The 18,684-nt window shown below is 43.3% G+C and overlaps 2 protein-coding genes across 12 annotated transcripts in view; one reads left to right on the top strand and one right to left on the bottom strand.

The window, feature by feature from the left end:
- EVL (Enah/Vasp-like) overlaps window positions 1–8,893 on the top strand; it is a 145,970-nt gene extending 137,077 nt beyond the window's left edge. For 5 of the 8 annotated variants that reach the window (XM_040067556.2, XM_040067557.2, XM_040067553.2 and 2 more), the window contains exons 8-14: window positions 890–950; window positions 2,907–2,973; window positions 4,258–4,324; window positions 4,429–4,491; window positions 6,734–6,800; window positions 7,179–7,236; window positions 8,289–8,893. In XM_040067556.2, the coding sequence (XP_039923490.1) occupies window positions 890–950; window positions 2,907–2,973; window positions 4,258–4,324; window positions 4,429–4,491; window positions 6,734–6,800; window positions 7,179–7,236; window positions 8,289–8,326 (421 nt within the window). In that variant the 3' untranslated portion in view covers window positions 8,327–8,893. The remainder of the gene's footprint in view (window positions 1–889; window positions 951–2,906; window positions 2,974–4,257; window positions 4,325–4,428; window positions 4,492–6,733; window positions 6,801–7,178; window positions 7,237–8,288) is intronic. The other 3 variants (XM_040067558.2, XM_040067559.2, XM_040067560.2) reach the window with 3 other exon arrangements.
- A 2,383-nt stretch (window positions 8,894–11,276) lies between these two features.
- The window catches only part of DEGS2 (delta 4-desaturase, sphingolipid 2), a 33,263-nt gene continuing 25,855 nt past the window's right edge, over window positions 11,277–18,684 (bottom strand). For 3 of the 4 annotated variants that reach the window (XM_040066897.2, XM_040066898.2, XM_040066896.2), the window contains exon 3: window positions 11,277–13,552. In XM_040066897.2, coding sequence (XP_039922831.1) covers window positions 13,409–13,552 — 144 coding nt within the window. In that variant the 3' untranslated portion in view covers window positions 11,277–13,408. Of the gene's footprint in view, window positions 13,553–17,694; window positions 18,541–18,684 lie in introns of those variants that run through there. The other variant, XM_040066899.1, reaches the window with a different exon arrangement.

Here is an 18,684-nt window from a genome sequence, read left to right as displayed (position 1 = left end):
GATTTCTAGAGCTTCAGCACCTGGCCCATTGGAGTACTGCTTAGAGCTTAAACAGGGCTTAAAAATCAAGAATTTGGTTTTCTTTTCATCATCCAGTTTGGCTAATACCCAAGAAGTTTTACCATGCATTTTTCAAAAATAAACAATGAACATCTTTGTTTAGTGTCATGTCCACTTTCCCCAGTGGATGGATTGCAGCTCTTTGCCACTTCTCTGAGAGTTTTGCCCCTCTTGGGAAGCAGAAATGAGTGTGGCTCTCAGGTCCTCTCTCAGCTTCTGTAAGCAGCACCAACACTGCTGGTCCTGGCACTACTGCTATCCAGGAGCTCTGCTGCCTCTGAAGTGGTTTTGAGACAAAAATAATCTCCTGTTGTTCACCAAAGGCACTTGAAAACCAGGCATGTGGGCTGGTTTCCTGATTCATGGTCTCCAGCCAGAGCTTTCCCACCCTGGAGGGAAGAAGGGGTCTTGGCTGAGCAGAAATGGTGCCCAGTGTCTCCCAGTGAGGACAGACCTGCCTGCCTTGAAGGGCTTTTTTGACAGTTTTCCCGTCATGGGGGAGCACTGTTACAGCCCTTTCTCTGTGCAGGATCAGGGGTGTGGGATATAGGAGAGGTGACAAACTGACACTGGAGCTGGCTGAGAGCAGTGTCATCACTGCAGTGCCCACCTGAGCTGCCTGCCGTGGGCAGGGTTGGTCCTCAGAAACCCCTGATGGGGAGTGAGTTGTTCCTCCTGTGTAGGACCCAGGAGTCAGGACATCCTGAACCTTGGAGAGAAGCCCTCCTTTTCTCACCCAATTTCATACCCACCAAAGGCTGGAGCAGTCTTCCCATGAGGATTGTTTCTAGAGGGTTGACTGTGTCCTATCTCCCGTTCCTTTGCAAAGGAGGAAAGCAGCGTCGCAGTCAGACAAGCCAGCTGACAAAAAGGAAGAGGAAAGCCAAAACGTAAGTGAAACACTCCTCTCTGTTGTGCTCTTGCAGATTCCTTATAAGCCAAAGTCCTGTGCTCCTTTCTGGCAGGCAATAACAAGCAATGCTGACCCAGGAATAGATGTGCACATTTGACCCAAAGCCAAATGTAACTGCTCCCACCTTTCCTGGGAACAGCACCCTATAAACAAGAACAGCTGCTTTATTCATAGGGGAGGTATGGTCTAAACCAGGTTAATGAGCTCTATTTCATGGTCTGATCCCAGTGTTGTAGGGAACAGGGGATTCTTGCCCTATAAGAAGGTGCATTGAACCTTCTGGCAAGTTAACTTGAGATAAAGTTCATGTTTCTTATTTTATAGTTGAGGCTTGAGCTAAGCTGAAGTGTTACTGTGGATTGCCAGCCTCCATGCAAAGCAAGAATCAGCTCACTTCAGGCCCCAGAGTGCCTGGTAGAAGAACAGAAAATGTTGTATTAGCCATTAGATCATGCAGAAGTCAAAATATGTGACCACGGTAGTGACACTAAACTGAGATAGAATTTGGACAGCTTTGGGGATCTTTGATTAATTTCTCTTCCACAAAAGCAATTATACAAGCATTTTTATTTGACTCAGTCTGTAGACTGAATGTGATGAAAGAATTTTGAGTTCAACATGCAGATGAAAACACTTTTTTACCTGTTGAACTGGTAAAGGGTGGAAGATCTTCCCTGTTTTAGGAGAGGGCAGGATTTGCACTGCGTCCTTTCCAGCATGGTGCTTTTCCAGGCCGCTGCTCATTCAGCTTTCCTGTTGCTAGCCAGTACCCTCGTGAAGGCTTTCTACCATGGCTACAAGGTCATAAAGCATCCTGTGTGCCTCATATTGCCTGCGTAGAGATGTTCTCTCCAAAGACAAATCTGTTCAGTAGGAAATCCATTAAAACAATCCAGGTCTTGCCCCAAGCAGAAAGGTTTGTAGGAAGAGCAGGAATAAGCACTTTTCACTGTTTAGGGAGAAAAGCAGCTATTTTTTGCATGTCCCCCGAGGCATGCTTCAAGTGTGGAATTTGCCTGCTGAACCCGCTATGCAACCATTGCTCCTAATCTTGCCCCAAAGCTGGTTTTGAACCATACACTTGGAGATGAAAGGCACCATTTAGCTTCTAACCTGCCAGCCTCTGCTCTCTGTCCCTTACTCTCTCTCCTTGAGACTCTACATTAGTTTATATCCTCAATCAAGCTTTTCAATAGCACCAATCTATTTAGAAAAGTGCTTTAGAGAGCATCTGTTTAATTTGTGCCTTGAGTACATTTCATGTTCAGGGTATCTTCTTTCAAACTGGGTGAAATTCCATTTTACAATGAAGAGCTGATGCTTGCCTGAGTATGTTTTGAGGGTTGCTAGATAATATTGTCATGCCAAATATATGGATGAAGGGTTTATGTTCTGTCACACATACATCCAAGATAAAGGAGTCCAGATTTCTTATGAAGTGTTTAGTCTTCTGCTTAAGAGGAGTACTGATTGATTTAGTAACATTCTGTTAGTACCTGAACTCCTCTCTCTGGTATTGGTGGCTGTCCTGGGGTGAAAGACTGGGATGTGAGCAGCTGATCCTTTAAGTGGCTCAGTGTCCATATCTCAGAGAGTTTCTAAATTTGGGAAATGGATGGTTTGTATTTAGGCAACAGCAGACACCACTTTAGGGTGGTTTCACCTGGTTTGGTATCTAGAGATAAGAATGATTGAGTGTAATCGTGAAAAGGTGTCCACATTAACTAAAATAAAAAGGATGTGTTTTGTCATCCATTTTTTGTGAGAAAAGTTAAAGTTTAAATGGTCTTGAGCCCGTACCTTGGCAGCAGTGCCTGTTAGACAGGGAGGAAACTTGTTTTCGTACCACACGTGCTGCAGCTGTCTCCAGAGTAGAAGAGGACTCTGCACTTCATCCCCAAAACTCAGTAATGTCCTGTTTTTCTCTTCATAGGATGATGCTAGCACCTCTCCTTCAACCAGTGCACGAGGCTCTGCCCAGCAGCAGCAAAATTCGTCAGGTATTAATTAAGTTGAACTGCTGGCATTGTAGCTGTCTTCTTAATCTAGTCTTCTCCACCACGTCTAGACTCTGGATTCATTGTCCTACTTCTGAGTGCAGCAGCAGTAGCTGACAGAAAAATTCCCAAATACCTCGTTTTAAAAACTGTACTCAGCAAGAAATTATGACTTTTATATGCTTTACAGTCAAGAAAATTGTAAGACAGTTTAGTTAGACATGTAGCTAAGGATCTGTGTCTTCAATATTACACACCTAAATCTTCTAAAAGAAAAAGGCTATGTTATTTTACTTTTTGTAGTCTAGATGTCCTCATTTATACAGTTGGGGTCTGGATATCAAACTGCTATTCTTCCTTAATCTAATAGTTTGTTGCAATAAGGCTGATTCTGAGACTTCCCAGATGAAATTGTTTTTCCTACAATTAATTGAAATAACTATATCTGAGTACATGAGTGGTGAGCACTCACATTCATCCCTGCATCAGTCTTGGCTTTCACGCATGCTGAGAAATCCCTCCCAAGGGAATGATTATTTAACCATTCCAGCTTCCTTTTGGAATAAAGCCATGACTTGTGTGCTTTGCAAGGGAAGGGGAGGAAGCCAGGAGAAAGGTGTATGTAAATGAGATCTAGAGATTTCCTGCGAGTGCCTGTAATTCTTTAAAAAGGCCTTTTAGGACCTCACAGAGGAGCAAATCCTTGTGTATAAAGTTCTCAAATCTCTCCAACAGTTCATTTTAGGAGGAAACTGGGATGATAGGAAGCACTTTCAGCAACAAAGGTTATGTAGTACAGCTTTTTGAGAATGTTCCATGAGTTAGATATACACAACATTAAATAAATTCTCTTTGGACATTTGCATAGTTGAGTCTTACTGCCCCATTTTACACACACCCACATTTTCTGCCAACTGTGCAGACAAAAAACCTAAGACTTCTTAACTTAAGATATAAATATTGTGCTGAATAAAGTAAGCCTTGCAGCAATTAGCCTGTATTTCCTAATTATTTATGCTTTTCTTCCTACTGTTCCAGTTCCGTTTCTTTTTAGTATTGTTTAAATACTATGTGGTCCCTAATTAAAGGGATCACTAAGCAGAATTCTGCCAATGCTTTCCCAATAATGTAGGCAAATGCACTCATTCAGCAATCTCATTTTCCTGGTTCTTTTCCTAAGTTGCTCATCTTCACTGAATGAAAGCAGCTGTATAAGACAACCAACTTCAGGATATTTTTATTTTTAGAGCAAAAATAATAAACCAACTTTTCGTGTTTGTTTTTCAGACTCTGGGAAGAAGCCATGGGAAAGGAGCAATTCTGTTGAAAAGCCTGTATCTTCATTACTTTCTAGGTGAGCTGCACGGGGTGTCCCTGCGGCTGGCCAGCAGGCGGGATGGTCACGCTGTCCCTGTGGCACGCGCACGACTCATGTCTCGTTTCATTCCATTGCTGTAGAAACCCATCCGTGGTGAAGAGCTGTGAAGCTAAGAGCCCCACACAATCCCACGTGTCTTCTAGGTACTGGCTAACTGCCTGGCTTCTTAACTGTCTTGGCTTGTCCTTGGGCTCATCCCATCACTCCGCACTAGCGTTCGTCTTCTGCCGCGTCGTTTACTCATTCTCTTGCAATCTGCTTTGTCTTTCGCTGCGCAAAGTGTGAAGGTGTCACGTCAGAGGTTTGTTCCATGGGAACGGCCCCCTGCTCACTTGGGCATTACAGGCGTTAACCACGCTGGAACCAGCCCTTAAACCATCTGTGTGTGTGTGTGAGTCAGAGACACGGGTCAGTGCTGTGCCATGTGGAAATCACGTTTTGGACCGTCTTTCTACAGCAGGTTCATGGTGACACAGCCAATAGGTGAAGCTTTTGTTGCCCAGCCTCTGCAGAAATTAAAAAGCAAAAGCAGGAATGATCTGAAGAGCTTGCAGCTGGGATAAGGGAAGTTACTCTTCTACCCATGCAACTGCAGTGGGTGCATAAGAAAGGAGAGTGAAGCATGGTAATAAAATCAAGACATAAAAAGGCCCCACCACAGATAGATCTTTCAGACACTTGGGGTACAAAAAACTAGCAGGTGTCACAAGCCAAGGAACCTAAAGCAGGACTCCAAAAGTCCTGTCAGTCAGAATAGCCAAGCTTCAGGATCGGCACCCATGTTTTTAATCACAGAGATGAGGTTTGATGTTGGACAGCTAGAGAGGCTTGCTTCCCGTGCTGGTCCAGGACCACCCGGTGTTACAGAACACTGGGATGGATGGATAAGCTGAATAAGGAGGTAGAACACAGGCTTACAAATGTTTAGTATTTACTGCAAAGAGATATTCCTTATTTTATATTGTTAGGTATACGGCAGTGCTGATAGTCTGGAGAGAGATAAGTTGCCAATGGCAACTATCTGCACATACTTGCTGCTTTGTTAAAAATGCTGTAACATGTTCTGCTTAAACATTCAGAGGGATGCATCAGTGTTACTATAGCAAAATATAGTTTTGCCAGCTCTGCTGAAAACAGTGAAACATGTTGGTTCAAGGAAATACATGAGCTTCAAATAGAAGGAAGAAGACAATTCTTCCTCCTTGCAAATGGGAATGAAACATGGGCTATTTAAAGCATCCATCACATTTCAGTAGCTGTCTTTTATAAGGGCATTGCATCCTGGGAGAAGGAGTTCAGTGGGAAAAATGCTTTCCTAGTTTAGCACCTGGAGTAGTGCTCAGTAGTAGTAATAGTGCTTGAAGGACTTCTGTGGGGGAAGCAGGGCAGGTTTCTAAAGCTCTCAGTGGTGACCTGTTTCCATTCCTGATCAGTTTGATGGCATTTGGTTCTTTATTATCTTCATTAACTGTGGGATGCTAGGACAAATGTCAAGATTTCCCAAGGAAGGATTGCAAGACCAAGCAACCCTCCTGAGGCAGCTGCATCTCCACCAGCCTCCAGTTTGGGCTCAAAGATGATGGCAAAGTTATTTGAAGCCTTTGTATGGCATGGTTAGTTTTTTAAATGTTTTAGAGTTACTGATTAAAAGAGAAAGGCAAACAGTTTCTGGTTCCTTAATTTATTTTATCAGATGTCATCATAGCTCAGCCCACTGACTAATACCGTGCAGAAAAACTGATAACACTCAGGTGCCCTAGCCATTAAGGCCAGACTGGTTTTGTTTCTGAGTCAATAAAAAATGACTGTGATACATAACACTATCAACAAGCCACACTTGACTCATTCAAGTCCAAGGAAAGGATTAGTGCGTTATTATTTTCCCAATAATATTTTTCCAAGCTCTGATCTACTCTTATTTTAGCACCCAGTGAAAGCCTAGATTGCCAGGACAGGGCTGCTGTACAGAAAAGGGACTGTGAGAGAAAACCAGACACCTACCTTGCAAATTGGAAATGCCGTAATAAAATACAGTGTTTAAAACACAGGCTTTATCCTCTCAGCATTTTCTAATCTGAAATTGTTGAGATTCCCAACACACGGGGGGGGGGGGAAAAACAAAAAGGGAAAAAAAAAAAAAAAAAAAAAAGAATAGTTCACAGCATCTTTGAGGGCTTTGGGAGTCAGGTTGTGCATACAGGAGCAGTGCTGCTCTCTGGCTGCCAGATATTCCTGAGCAGCACAATAAGGATCATCCTGTCCAGCACTTGAACACAGGTGCTCCCGCTCTGGGATGCATTTCATCCACACCATCAGGTGGGTGCAGCTCAGCACACCTTGCAGAGAACTGACTGGCTTTTTTATGCTTTTCTCCCATTTCTCAAGGATGAAGCCAGTGAGCAGCAGCAATGATGTGGCTATGGATGCCTTAGATTTTGATCGAATGAAACAGGTGAGTGAAAATGGTCATTTGCACTTTTACAGGTTTGGCAAGCTACCCATTTTCCCCCATGCATGCGCTGTACAAGCAAAACGGCTGTTCAGTCTTCTGATTTCCTCTATAACTAGGTGCCTAGAGAAGGGCTAGCTGGTGAGCAGCAAGAGAGCACAATCTCACTGCTATTTCATCATTATATCTGCACAGAAATATGCAAGTAAATATGCCAGCAACTTCTGCATCTGTGCCTGGGAGTGCAGACGTAGCTGTTAGTAGTGCTAGGCTCTGACCAGCAGTGGAGGTGGGGGACAAGCACAACCGTGTTAAATTTGCATTTTCTTCCACCAGTTAGAAGGAAATTCTGAGCAGCTGACTTGTGTTTTGTCTCATCAGGAAATTTTGGAGGAAGTTGTAAGAGAGTTACACAAAGTGAAAGAGGAGATAATTGATGGTAAGAAAGAGAAAAATTATTATTTTTCTCATCTTTATGACTAATTTTCCATAGTTAAGATGATAGGAACTACAGAGAGTTCCCTGGTGTTTTCAGACTTCTCTGAACAGCTCTGATTTACACACACATTTGAAGAACAAGCTCTGACCATAACACTGCGTTTACATCATTTTTTATGCTGTTTTTTACGCTGTTGATGAGCATTTTTACCACCAGCCTATGAGAAATTCACTGGCTGATGTTTCTCACAGGTGGGAGGGTGAGAAAGGGCCTGCCTGTAGCCCATGGCACATCAATTTATCACAATCGGCAAGCGTGAAATCACTTGTAGCTTGCTGGCCGCACAGGACCTGGATGAGGAGGGGACAAAGGAAGCTAACTCAAAATCCTTCCCAAAAATCTTCTGTAGGTTTCCTATGCTTGAAGAGTTATTTCAGACCTTCGCTCAATTACAGCTTTACAAATAGCCACATATTTTTATAATTAATTGAAAAGTACAGAGGCTGTACCAAATGCATCAGTACTTTTTAATAAATTGCTCTGCAGTTTACAGCTGAAGGTATTTTTCAAGGCCATTACTGAAATGCACAGCAAAATTCCTGTTTGAAGGCCACATTAGGTCATACAAAGATGCATGTCCACACCCTGCTCTCCCCACCTTAGATTCACAGGGAAGGGGAAAAAGAGGAGACTGTAAAACAGCTAAAATCCATTCCCTGTGCCCTTGCCCTAGATCTGTGTGCTCACAAAACCTCGAGGCAGTTTGCAGCTGGAGAGACCCTTGTCCATACGCTACTGTCCCAGCAGCTTGGCCCTCAGAGCCTCCCTAGTTCATTCCAGTGCAAAATGAGGCATTCACATACACCACAGATGCAACTTCTTACAGTAGTACTGCAGTTTGCAAGCCAGCAGCTGACTGCTTACCCTTACTCATCCTTTTACCCTCCACTCATCCTTTTAGCAGCGTGTACTTTCTGCAACCTCTGTACTTAGCGTTTTCCATCACTCTGGGATGTAACTTTGTGCACTAACTTTCTGGTTTGGTTTTCTAGCCATACGGCAGGAGTTGAGTAGAATCAGTACAACATAATGATTGCAAAGCATTTGGACGGTACTAAGAATGCTAGGAAGATTGGATCATTTCTAAGTGTACCAAGGTCATGCAAGATGGTGAGAGAGGACACCGGCACTGTCTTTGTTCTTACACCCTTTTTATTAGCAGACTCAGCACACTTTGAAGCTTGCTGCTGCCTTGGATTCGCTTCATTTTACAAGTCTTAATCTAAAGATTATTAAATTTTAAATTTCTGGATTTTTTAGATTTCATCTGACACTGCACATTGGATTTGTCAGCCTTTTTTGTATTTTGTATTTGCTTATTTAAATGTATTACCTTTCTTTTTAGTAGTAGATAAGAACACACGTGAACCATTTGCTTTTGATAGATGACTTCAAAGTAATTTTACTAGTAGTCTGCAATGTAAATGAAGATCCTTTGCCAACAGAAATGTATTGAGGCATCACCAGAAGAAAGAGACATGTTTAGTTGTCAGCCAACAAGTTCTTTGTCTCAGAGTTATCACAATATTAAAAAATGGTACGTCGGTGCATCACAGTATCTGTGTTCATATTGGTAATAAACTGTTTATTGTCCACACGGCCCTGCCTTTCTTTGTTTCATTCGTCCCTCGAGCTCCTGCACTTCTGTGTCCCTTGGTGGTAAGGGGAAGGTGACTCCTCACTGTGGGGTGACAGCTCTGCCTTCTCTCAGGGGCAGACGTGGCCATCACCTGCACAGCCCTCTCACATCGCTGGCTGAGCAGCACGTCCTGCACAGGCTGCCACAACCTCAGCCAAACCAGGTGAAGGACAGTGGCTTAAGGCTCTTCTCAGTCCTACCACATCTCCTGCTGTCACTGAAAAAAACACAGGTCATCATCTGCACTCCTGCAGATCTGCAGTAATAAAAGAGAGGTGTTTATGCTGAACAAGGCAACAAAAGGTAACCCAGGCACAGCACTGCTGATCATGGACTTAAGGGGAGTCATTTGTTAATGGTGTTCAGGTCTTGAGCTTTGCTGGTACAGGACACTGAACGCTTAACAGTGCATAGCCAGTCGTATCATCCAAGCCATGCAATTGTTTCCTTTACAGCCACTCTTCCCACCAAAGCAACCTTGGGAATTTCTGCTTGACCAAGTCTGGTGCAAGCTTTGCGTGGCAGTCATCTTGATACCATCTTCTGGTGACCTCGTGCAAAAGACAAAGGATTGGAGTTCAGCTATTGAAATCTGTCAAGTATTTTCCAAGATCCCTTCATTTCTTCAGGCTTCCATAAAGATTTTATTTTAAAAGCCAGGGGTGGAGCAGGTGGAGCAGGTGGAGCAGGTAGCAGGCAGGAGGGACAGCCAGCCTGCTACAGGAGACCCAGGAGAGGAAGCAGGATATGTCCTGTTTGGCAGTCAGCTGTAAAATGTTACCTGTTGTGTTTTGGGGTGTTCTTCAGCATTTTCAAAGCAACCTAAATGCCTTTTAGAAATTAGTCTTTTTCACAGTCTGGTTATACTGTAGATAAAATAAGGAAGAAATCTTGAGTTTAATGCAATAGTCTCCAGACTGAGACTGATGTTTGTTGGCCGTTTAATGCAAACAGAAGGCAAGAAAGAGGTTAAATAGCAGGATAAAGATTTTCACATGGGAACTAAAGCAGGCAGAAACTGATGTGCACCACATTGCCACAACCCCAGGACCACAACAAGGATCCATCCCAGTATGAACAACCCAGACAAGCTTCAGTAACAGCAGAGATTAGAAGGCTCTGTTGCATAAACCTCTTACAGTAGCTCATGCATTTCCTAATTATAAACCCATTTAATGGCATACTTGATAATGGCAAGTACATTTCAAAACTGCTGCTGCTCAAGATCACATCTCCCTTGTGAAACTCTCCTGTAATCCTAATTAATGTTCTGGAAGTTGGTGCTTGGTGTGGTTCATGTTTTCCCTTGGAATGTGGCATTCTGCCTAAGGTCAGTAATAACCACGTTGTGCAGCCTGGATATGGTGTGCTCCTGTGTTAACATCAGCCAGCTGCTGTAAATGGGATTTTCTTACTTTCCTCAATTATCTTTGCAGGCCTCATGTAATTACAACATAATAAGCTGAAGTTTGCACAGGCCCACTTAACAGTGGGAGCAAAGTGTGTGGGGTGGAAGGTGAAGCTTGGCTGACAGGGGCAGGGGAGCAGTCCTGGCATCACTAGCTGTGAACTGTGCCAGTTCCCAGCCTTCAGCTCCAGTGACAGGGATGTGCAAGGTGACTTATTTTCAGTAGTGGCACTACCAGAGGATTCTCTCCTCCCAGACAGTAATTCAGTTTGCCAGCTGCCTCTGCAGAGAAGGGTGTCCTTTCATACTGGGCTTGTTGAGCCACTGCAACAGGACAGGCCACAGGCATCTTACATAGCAGAAATCTAAGAGGACATCAGTCTCCAGTCCTTCCTGTCATACAGCTATTTGCCAGAGCCTTAGTGTGCCCAAACCATGAAGGAGATCTGGATCAATTTTTAAGCTAAGGGAATAAAACTATACATAGCTCTATCATATTTTTAACCTAGACTCATATGCCCTGTGATTATGAAAAAAAAAAAAAAACAAAAAACACACTCCTGCCAGCATTACTGGTAGCAGCAAAGGCAAGTGTCCATGGAGAGAACAGGATCACAGCCTTCCTCAGCTCACATTGCACATCTGCAGGCACTGCAGGCTCCCAGCCACTCCAGTTCCTGCTGAGATGGACAGTGCTGAGCAGGAGGGCTGTGGGGCTGCCCAGGCTCAGCAAGTTGTGACCAGGATGGAAATACTGATGGGAGGCAGGTGAAGAAGCAGCTGACAGTTTTGGCTGGCTCGTTCACCCCACAGCTTCTGTGTCAGGCTAGGTTAGTAGTCCACAGCAAATGGGTGACTGGATCATGAAACAGCTGAGTAAGGGGTCCTCAGCATAAAGTCTCTCATCAAAGAGGAGAAGGACAACAGTCATATTGAGGAAGATAGCATAATCTTTATTGTGGTTTTTGTATTAACTTATTAAATTAGACTAGAGAGTTGAAGAACAGCTACTAAAGACATGGGAAGTTGAATACATGATCAGCGTGTCAGCAAAAGAGAAGCAAATTAATAAAAAACTGAAATTCCCTGACATGAGCACTGATACAAAAGCAATGGAAGTTCCCACACCAGCACTTCTTCCTTTGGGAGAAAAGTAGCTTTAATAATTAAGATATATTGTCTTAAATATGTTCATCACTGAAGAACCAGTAAAGGTGGAAGTGCTGGAAGAAGCCCCATTCTTGCTCTTCTTACCCACAAGCACAACACAGTATTGGTGAATAAACTGATGTTCAGCCCCTGTATTACAAATGATCTTGATCTACTGAGCAAGCCTGGGTATTTATTTACCCAACTGCCAAAATCACACGGGTGAGAAAAATGGAGAATGGAGAAATGAAGGAGGAACCCAAACTGCTGCAGGTTAGCTCAGCTGCCTAGTGAACAGACTGCCTCACTGGATCCAGTGCTGCTGAAGGAAGGAACAAAATCGTGTTTAGTGAGGAAATCGGGCTTCCCAGGTTTAATCACATACTCTACAGGACCAATGAGGCTGCGCAATAATATTTTTCTTTGTTACAGCCATGAATCTCCAGAAGAAAAAACCCAAACTGTTAGAGGGTTACAGGGCAAATATATAGACATAATTTCTCTCTTTTAACGACTTTGTAAGGACAGAAATATTTTGCCAGCTTGCCATAGTAGAGGGAATTTACTAGATGGCATCTTAATTCCTGACTCCCAAGGTATTGTTCTGCTTAGAGAAAGGTTATGTTGATTAAGGTTTTGATGATACAGACTTATTGAGGATAGCCAGAAGTTTATAATTGGAGAGGACAGGCAGGAAGATTTTAGTATGCCAGTGGGTATAAAAGAGAGATGAAGGTTAACGTCAATAGCACCAAGTAAGATAAATGATACCATTTCCATGTTCCAGGTACATCCCCTTAACCCCACCAGTGGCAGTTTTATATAGCTGGAGTATCATGTGCTTCCCAAATGTCGAGTTGTGTCCCTTGAATGACAGAGAAAAAAAACTGTCATTGCTCTGAAAGCAGTCTGGAACAAATACCACCATGAAGATGAAGAGATCTCCATGTCTTCACTGACACGCGCTCCTAACTCCCATGGGCAGAAAGGGTGTAGTACAGAGGAGAGCAAGGAAGGAGACCAGGAATGCTAATAGTCTTGGCAAGGAAAAATTAAAACTGGAACCTCTCCTTTCCCCAGAGGACTTCAGGTAGGGAAAAGCATGAGATACGTGAAGTTATGAATACTGCTGAAAAGGTGAGTGAGAAAGGACCACCCAGTTCCTCCAGAGGCACATCCATGCTGCTGATCAGGAAGTAGGTGGAAGACTAAAGAAAGCATTTTTCCTTGCCACAGTTTAGGACTGTCTGTTAGCAATAGTATTGGATCCTAAGAATGGAAATTCATTCAGAAAAGGTTTAGACAAAGCCCTGGAATAAAGATCAAACAGCAGCTACTAAAATAATGTTACAAACATACAAAAATATAAACATATTCCATTGCATATATAAAATTTCTGCTATTAGCAATTATCAGAAGATACTAGATTAGACAAGACATTGAGCTAAAAGCACCCTTGTGTTCTCCAGAGAGTATCATTTACTTCTGCATGCCAGTTTTCCCTGCTTCCACAGTCCTGTGCACACAGAGCATCTACTTCCAATCTGGCATCAAGAGAAACCAATCCTGAACTACACACACACATATGCTCACACGTAACACACTGCAAACATTCTCCCCCGCAGACAAAGCTAAAACTTAGGCTTAGGCATGTGTGTCCCAGTTAATTCTAAGCCTAGACCAAAGGTTCACCTCACCGTAGTTCTCTCTAATCGAGGTTCTGAAGGTTACATATACAAATATCCTTTGATAAAAGGTATCAGTTGTCTAAAATTGCTTCATTTTCACACCCATCCTCTTGGCATAAGCAGCATGCACCAGCTTTAATTCAGCACACACAAAGATCCTTCTATTTCTGCAGAAAACTGAAGTCATGGGAATGAACAAACACCGCTGCAGGAGACAGAGCTACCCCGTTAGCTTTCCTTTGCCAGCTTGCACAGTCTCTTAACCCTTGAATAAGGACCAAGAGTGTCATCAAAAACAAAGTCCCACAGAACTCGAATCCAGGACTGGTGATGTGGGAGGTTATCGTAGTATTCTGCTGCAATCTTCTTCACCTGGAAGAAGAAGAGAGAGAATGAGCTGTGTGGCTGCACAGAGTCAGGTGTGTTTCAACCTTCACATTCAGATCTGATAGCACAGCCATTACCTGAAATTACTTGTTATTGCTTGTGAGCTTCTGAAGCTCAGCCAAATTAGATGTACTTAAATGCATTCAGATACTTCTTAACAGATTTCTGATGTAAGTTTTGCCTCACAGTGTCATAATTTGAAAGACCATGGGTTGCTGCCTTCAGTCAGAACTATTTTGTCTCATTTCAGAGGAGGTGGAATCTCCACAATGAGGTACTTTATCCACTTTATCAATTGCCAAGACTCCAGCACAGTGCATTTAAAGCCCTGTTTGCCACTCGTAATATTCTTGTGTTGAGGGCTCTGGGTAAGAAAGAATTAACAACTGAGAAAATGACAGACAGCCTTGACTACACTTTGTTTTCTGCCCTGCATTCTACTACCATGATGCCAAGCCAAGAGATGGGTTGCTCCAGCAGGCAAAGAAAATTGCAGGGGTGGTCTGTTCTCCTCAGTCTGATATTAAAAATACTGCAAGTTTCATTATTAGGTAACAAGTCTAATAAAATTTCATCCCTGCTATAATTCCCCAAGTCTTAAGACTGTTGCCATCAGAGAAGCACTGTGCTTCGTTGGGGTGGTGCTTGCAGTGGAAGTTAGGCCAGAACCAGTGGACAAAGAGGTTTCAAAGCTGGCAGGTTCAGGAGACTATGAGGATTTCCAAGTTATCCATTATTATTCCTGCTCCAGCGAAATGCTTTGCTTTTTGAGCGCATTTGTGAAGCAGCAGAATCTGTTAACTACAGTACCCTTGTGCATAACTGCTTCGGCATGGTTTTATTGCAGCTCCACCTCCTAGACAAACAAAGCTCTAGAAGAGAGTAGTTTGTCTTGCTGGACAGCATAACTCCTCTCTTTAAAAGCCCTGCAGAATTTTAAAGCCAGCTGCACTTGAGCACAGTGCAGTGAAGAGAGAAAGGGTTACATGGAAACCGTCGTGCAGGAAGAGGGTCTCATCACCACCCGAGCTATAACGGTGCAACCTTAACACAGCATTTGACTGTTTGTGAAAAGGTAAGAATTCCAGTGAAAGTTAAATTATAAGCTAGTCTGGCTCCCTGCTAATTACCTCATTAATTCAGCTTCCTAGCAGACACTTCTCTGTGAAGTAAGTTGGATAATGTACCAGAGTCATTAAGATCTTTTATCTCTGCACCTCTGTCGCTTACACGCTCCTTGTGCTCCCGGCATGGTAGTGCTGCGCTGGAGACAGAAGATTCGGTTCAGATCTGACCGTATCCTGTCTTTCACCGAACACCTCCAACTTCATAATAATTTTATCTGTCCTGCTTTAAAGCACTGGTTTGTACTTCAAAGTAGTTAATTTTCAATGGGATTCAGAAAATACCAGGATTTCTCCTTAGAGATATTTGTTAATGACCGGAGGAGAGGTGATTACTAGGTTTCCAAGATCTCTGGAGGTGCAGATTTAGTTCCACAAGCTCCTTCTGTAACCCTGGTCAGAAATAATTTAATCTGGGTATTGTATCCTCCCTTTTCCCAGCTGGGTAACTGAAATAGCCGGAGGATGAGAGAGCGGACTATTTCAACAGTAAGCTCCCTTGAATGAAGGCTATTCATGAGGCCTGATGCAAACACAAAGGGAGAGATACTCAGCTTCAAAAGCTTCACTCTAGCTCTGACATGGTCATTACCTAGCACACAGTTGCTTAGACCTTCCTTCCTACCTCCATTTTAGAAATTCTGCCTGAATTCTGCCTTTCAATTGTAGTTTAGCCTTCATCTACACTACTCAAGTTCATATGGCCAGTCTACCATTCCCCTCTTCTCCAGAGCCCCACGCATTTCTTGCCCTCTGAATCAGACCATGTTTTCTTAAGTAGTTACATTATTCTGCAGAGCTCTTGACCACATTATATTCTGACCACTACAAAACCTTTGGGAAGTTTTCCTATATTGCCCCTTGCACATGGAACTAGAAGGCTGGAGATTCACAGAAACCAATTCTGCTCCTAGGAACAATGTCTCAGGCTGTGTCCTCTGGCTCAAAAGGAAAAGGAGTAGTGACAGAGTAGTTAAAAATGGCCCAGAGAAGAGGCCAATAAACAGCCTGCCTATGTTCAGCCCAATAGCTTCTGCAAACATGAGCAGCACCTTGTACAGGAAGGCAGGCGCTGGGCAGGTCAGCTGTAGAGGATGTACAGAAAATATGGAAAGGGGAAGGTGAAACTGCAATAAGGAATGGAGGAAAGAGAAAATTTAATTAATGCAGTTAGACAGGGGACTTCTGAAGGATTTTCTTATGGACAAGAAGGAAATTTCTTAGGTACATGTTCCCATCTTGTTATCATGTGGCAGGAAACAATTTTTAAAGATGCTTCTCTTTTATAATAGATCTACACTAAAGTTTTCCAGCAAAAAACATCTCATTATTCCTTTCAGCATCTCCATACATAAAACAGAATTATCACCTTATCTACCAGAAAAACTGAATAGTGGGAGGGCAGAAAGTAATTGGGGTTTAATGAAGGCTCCCTTTTAAATGCAACATTATATGAGGAGTGGCTGAGGGAACTGGGGTTGCTCAGGGTCCAGAAAAGGAGGCACAGGGGAGACCTAATCACTCTCTACAACTCTCTGAAAGGAGGTTGTAATCAGTTGGGGATTGGCCTCTTCTCCCAAGTAACAAGCAGCAGGACAAGAGAAAAAAGGCTTCAAGATGCACCAAGGGAGGTTCAGTTTTGACATCAGAAAGAATTTCTTCACTGAGACTTGTCAAACATCAGAACAGCTGCCCAAGGAAGTGGTGGAGTCACTGTCCCTGGAAGTGTCCAAGAAACAACTCAACATGGCACCTGGTCCCGTGGTTTAGTTGATACGGTGGTATTAGATCGAAGTTTGGACTCAATGATCTTGGAGGACTTTTCCAACCTTAATGATTCCATGTAATCTACTATGGTTGAGGCTGGAAGGGTCATCCTCTGCGTTACAGTACAAAATCTGTAGATGGTAGTTTCCAGGTAGCAAGGCTTGTGGCCAGATCATAGATTGTCTTAAAGAGGACAGCACAGTAATCAAGTATTCCAAAATCCTACTCCTCAAGCTCCCCATGTATTGCATTGTAGGTGGTCCATTTTCTTCAACTCCTCCCTGCCTTCTTCCTTACAATCTCAGCTGTAAGTCCTAGCTCATTGCTAGTTTGTAGATGAAAATCACACAAGTACTGTCTGAAATTCAGCAGGAGAAAGTGCAGGGTCCTGCACCAGGGGAGGAACAACCCCAGGCACCAGCACAGGCTGGGGGCAACCTGCTGCTCGGAGGAGAAGGACCTGAGGGTCCTGGTGGACAACAAGCTGTCCGTGGGCCAGCAGTGTGCCCTGGGGACCAAGAAGGACAATGGAATCCTGGGGTACTTTAGGGAAAGCATTGCAAGCAGGCTGAAGGAGGTGATCCTGCCCCTCTACTCAGCCCTGGTGAGGCACATCTGGAGTGTGGTGTCCAGCTCTGGGCTCCTCAGTACAAGAGGGACATGGAGCTCCTGGAGCAAGTCCAGTGAAGAGTGACAAAGCTGATTGAGGGACTGGAGCATCTCTCTTATGAGGAAAAGGCTGATGGAGCTGGACCTGTTCAGCCACAAGAAAAGACAACTGAGAGGGAACCTCATCAACATTTATAAGTATCTGGAGAATGCATGTCAAGAATGGATCCAGGCTCTTTTCAGTGCTACTGAGCAATAGGACAAGATACAACGTGCAGAAACTGATGCACAGGAAGTTCCACCCACACATGAGGAAGAACTTCTTTGCTGTGCAGTCACCAAGCACACGAACAGGTTGGGTTCCAGAGGAGGTGCAGAGTCTCCCTCAGTGGGGATATTCAAGAACATTCTGGACACAATCCTGTGCCATGTGCCCTAGGATGACTCTGTTTGAGCAGGGAGGCTGAACCTCACCCATTCTGTGATTCTGGAAGGATATGGATATCTGTGATATGGAAGGATAACAAGAGATTGCAAAGTCTGCAGGACAATTACTAGGTACTTGGCACCTGGTATATTGAGGCTTTTCTTCAAGTAGGTCAGGGTGGCAGGGCAAGAAATCACATATTTTGGACTGAAACTTTTGTTCTGGTTCTGTGCTTGTAGAACACAGTGACAGGATCATACTCCTACTCTTCATATCTGATAGGCACAAAAGTTAAATGCAGCCTAGCCTATTTCAGCATGGCTGTTACACACTCTTTGTCCTGGGGCTATGCAGAAACTAGAGATCCTTATGACAAGAAGCTGCAAAATTACATTTAGAATGCACAAAGGCTTGTTACAAGAAGTTCCCTCTATAGTCCTACATCCCCACCACAGGATGCTGAGCATTCAAGCTAGCCCTCCTGGCTATCATAGGGTTAATGAAATCTGCAATTCAAAAACAGCACATCTACCATGTTTTCCAGTCTTGTCTGTCTAATAAATCTGGTTTCATACCATGTCTTTTCCTTTTCCCACAAGCTTAATGAGTAACTAGTTTGCCTCTGGTAACATTGCTGCTTTTATTGCAGCTTCTAGGAGTAGAGTTCCTCCTTCTTCTGCAATATCCTCTTTCCATAAGTATACTCAATCCTCCAGACGAGGAACAATGGATCTCTTTAGTCGTTTGATAAACAATGCAATATTTTATAGTTATAAGACTACATTCAAAGACTAATCTAGTCTTAAATCTACAGGGGGTTTTCTTAGAGCAGGTTATTCATTGCAATGTTAAATTTCATGGTCTCTTGTGTAATCTCTCATTATACTAGTGGCACAAGTTCTTACTGCACACCTATGTCACTCATCTTTAATATCCATGAGCTTATGAGCACAGCCTAATTCTTCCTCTTTCAAATCTGTCACAGTCCTAGGGTAAAGGTCTTTCCAGTGGCAAACACATTACTCAGAACATTCTGAATGACACACCTGTAACAAAGGAAAAAGCTGAATTTACTTTCCTGATAAGCAAACTAAAAAGCCAGTTACTTTCCAAGATTAAGATCCAGTTATTCTCAAATCCTATTTCTCCCCTGATCTCAATCATGCAGGATAGATCTTTAAAAATAGATA

The sequence above is a fragment of the Hirundo rustica genome, chromosome 6 (assembly GCF_015227805.2).
Source record: "Hirundo rustica isolate bHirRus1 chromosome 6, bHirRus1.pri.v3, whole genome shotgun sequence".
NCBI classification, from domain to species: domain Eukaryota; kingdom Metazoa; phylum Chordata; class Aves; order Passeriformes; family Hirundinidae; genus Hirundo; species Hirundo rustica.
The sequence above is the reverse complement of the archived record's forward strand: the minus strand, read 5'-3'. Positions and strand labels throughout refer to the sequence as shown.